This window comes from Phaethon lepturus, unplaced genomic scaffold (assembly GCF_000687285.1).
Source record: "Phaethon lepturus isolate BGI_N335 unplaced genomic scaffold, ASM68728v1 scaffold6797, whole genome shotgun sequence".
Lineage (NCBI taxonomy): Eukaryota > Metazoa > Chordata > Aves > Phaethontiformes > Phaethontidae > Phaethon > Phaethon lepturus.
This window is the reverse complement of record NW_010551053.1, coordinates 20,541-24,144: the sequence shown is the minus strand read 5'-3', so window position 1 is coordinate 24,144 and position 3,604 is coordinate 20,541. Positions and strand designations below refer to the sequence as shown.

The 3,604-nt window shown below is 42.0% G+C and overlaps 1 protein-coding gene across 1 annotated transcript in view; it reads right to left on the bottom strand.

The window, feature by feature from the left end:
- CRY1 (cryptochrome circadian clock 1) overlaps positions 1-2,043 on the bottom strand; it is a 17,600-nt gene extending 15,557 nt beyond the window's left edge. Inside the window, exon 1 of the mRNA XM_010290738.1 lies at positions 1,885-2,043. Within this exon, the coding sequence (XP_010289040.1) occupies positions 1,885-2,043 (159 nt within the window). The remainder of the gene's footprint in view (positions 1-1,884) is intronic.
- Positions 2,044-3,604: the final 1,561 nt, after the last annotated feature.

Sequence of the window (3,604 nt, the reverse complement as noted above, 5' to 3'; positions counted from 1 at the left end):
AAACACTGATGGATTGAGATAAAAACAGTTTAATAGCTAAAGCAAAAGCCACACACGCAAGCAGAGCAAAACAAGGAATTCAATCACTAATTCCCATGGGCAGGCAGGTGTTCAGCCATCCCCAGGAAAACAGGGCTCCATCACGCGTAACGGTTACTTCGGAACGACAGGTGCCATAACCCCGAACGTCCCCCCACCCCTTCCTCGTCCCAGCTTTCTATGCTGAGCATGATGTCATATGGTAGGGAATATCCCTTTGGCCAGCCTGGTCAGCTGTCTTGGCTGTGCCCCCTCCCAGCTTCCCGTGCACCCCCACCCTTCCCGCTGACAGGCCAGCACGAAAAGCTGGACAGTCCTTGACTGCTTAGCAACAACTGAAAATACCAGCATATTATCAACATTTTTTCATCCCAAATCCAAGACATAGTATCACAGTAGCTTCTATGAAGAAAATTAACTCTATCCCAGCTGAAACCAGGACAGGCTGTGAGATTAATGACATGAGATAGATGCATGTTCCAGGTAGTCGTCAGACAAAAGTTGAAGAAGTCCTCCAGAGCTTCAACAATGCCTCTTGTTTTTTCAAGGATAGAGGATGTCCTGAAAAGCCTCTCAGTGAACAAATATATGATAAAGACTATTTGATAATTTGAGGAACCAGAAGACAGACAGATATGAAAGTTCTTTTTTGATGCTGCACACTGTCTGTACGACAAGTTATTTTCATTACCTTCTCAGCACAAAAATTAATATTCTGAAAATGAGGCACTCCAGTGCTGTTAGGCATGGAAAGATCAGCCTAGTGGCAAGATTTGAAACAGGAGTTGTTGAAGCAAGCTATTAAAGTATTTAAGAAAACTTGTCACGGGTCACTGAAATCCAGAAGGCAACACACACAACAGCAAGATCTTTGCCCCTATCTAAATGCAATCAAACTAAATTTGGCAGGCAGATATAACTAGCCTGAATATATGGGGGTTGCAAGCAGCAACTGATGCCACAGTACTCCTGCAGGAAACTCTTCACTGAGGGGAAAACAAGAAAAGACCAGAGTATCACCCAGTTCACATATCACAACTAAAGCACAGCAATGAAGACAGAAATGTGAGTTTTGAGCTTCGTGTTGAAGACTTGGGAATAAAGACCTTGAACAGATGATCTCTTTGGAAAAAAAGATTCACCCCCTGCCCCCCAGTCTTGCCCATCTCGGTCACCTCAATCCAGTCGTTCCATAAAAACTTTAAAAATCAATCTGCAAAGTGTTAATGTTTAGTATCCTATTATAGTGTTGGTACCTTAAGTACATTATTATCCATGTAAGACAAATTAATCTCAGTAACAACTCCTCACAGTTTTAATTTGCTCAATAATAAGGCCCTTTCCCACAAAAGCTTTAAACTTCTTTGACTAGAAATTGCTTTTCACCTGCACTATGCTTTTACCATGCCTACTACCAGCAAACACCTTATTCAATAATTTTTAATGGCCAAAAAGCAACCATAGGAGATATTTGGCCTAAATAAAACACTGCTTTTACAGGTCAGGCTTTGAACCTGGATTCACATGCACAGCATTATATTTTAGTATTTCAAAGGGAACCTGGAAAGGAAAATATACACTACCTACACTTAGCAAGCCATTAGAAATCAGTTCAATTTCTGGAAAGAAAGAAACCAAAAACTGTAAAGTCTAACAGCAACTCAGTTCAGTTGGTGATATGCACATTAGAGAGGAAAACCCCAAATCTAACAATAACAACCTTGAAAAGAAACTGCAAGGATAACAGCTTGCACTGAAGTATATAGTACAAGAAATATTCCTAGCTGAAATTAGTTTATCAGTCATATTTATGGATAGAAACAACAACTGCAAGGTGACCTTTACCTTAAAAAGTCTGGGGAAAACATCTGCTGGCTGTCCACGAATAACAAACAAACGTGAATTCAGTTTCCGTAGATTGGCATCAAGATCCTCAAGACATTGAAGCAGGAATCTGCAAGAAATTGTAACGAAACGTTTATTTTCTGAGGCAAACCAGATCATTTTACAATAGAAAAAGGAAACTAAGAAGAACAGTCCAACAAAAATTTTCAGACCTTCAGTATTTGGTGTGTATTTGAGTGATGTATGCATGTTCACATCCTAATTACACTTAGCTTACAGTAGTTCAATACCATATAACATATTTGACAATACAGAATTCAGAAAACCAAACTGCACTGTCATTTAAGTTCTCACCTCAACACTATTCAGCTCTGGAATGGACTAAAACATACTCAAGTCTTAACTAAAACTAGAAGTATCCTGTCACTCTAAAGGAAAAAGCACACCACAGGGAAAAAACCCAACAGACAATCAGCTGTTGGCATACTGTACTAAACTTAATCCAAGTCCTTCTTACAACACAGCAGCCTGAACCGTTACTAAAAATGGCATACCACAGGACTACGTGCTCATAACTATCCCTTTGGCCTTCATTTATAAAACTAGCCTCCTATATAACAGTTTCATGCATCTTGGCTGCAACCTCACCTGAAATATTTAATGAGAAATCAGCAAGTAAGGAAGAAAAAAGGGCGGTGGGGTGCTGCAAATACGCAAGTCTTGAAGAAAAACAGGTAGTTGCACAAAGGATGTTGAGACAGGTTCACATGTGCAAAGATTTATTAGTTGGCACAGTAACTAAAAATAACTCCAGTGGTGAAAGTTGTTTGGGTGAAGAACAAAAGGAAGGCGAGGAAAAATGAAAATTCTCCCTTGTGGCCGGCCGGCCAGCCAGAGAGGGGTCCCCAGATAAGTGCCCAACCCCTGGACTCCTCTCCAGTGTAACAAGTGGCTCCTCCACGATATTTTTGTTCGTAGTAACACCACAGTTTTCACCAGGAGCTGCTCAAACTCTGTCAGCTGTCCTTACTTACAATGCCGCTGGCATCACCAAAGTGCGTGGTGATCAGGACAGCCACTGAGTCAGAGCCTGCTGGTCATTAACCTCTGCATGTTATTGGACCCCCGGCCATAAACCAAAAGCTACACCCAAAGGGGGTAAAAACAGAGGAGATTCCCACACTGCAGGCCTTTACTGCTGAAAGAGCCTCCTGTAACGACACTATGTGCAGGTGCAAGGCCACGAGGATAACGTCACAGGAGCAACCGCCCGAGACCAGCACAGGGAAAGCGGTGCCTTGGAGGCTGGAGGCACTGCGCCCGCAGCCTGGGCGAGCGGGTGCAGAGCTACCAGGGAAGGGCAGGCTGCAGCACTGCAGGCGCCCAGAGCATTACAAAGGCACCAAGCAACCAGGAGTTCACAAAACACCTAGGTTTTCAAGAATGAATCCTAAAAAATAACCAGTTACAATGAAAATGCTACTCCTTCTAGGAGGGATATAGCATACATGACTGTACGTGTATCTACCAACATGTACATACCAACTTTTTTTACATTTTCTAGAGATTTAGCTACATATAAGTGATACCTACCTAACACACATTGCCTCCAACTTTATATGGAAAAAAATTATAAAAAGTAACATATAGAAGTCTGGCAGGAAAACCCCTTAGCTACTATTAAATGCCAGAAATGTGTGGCTCACTTGACCTGCAAGGG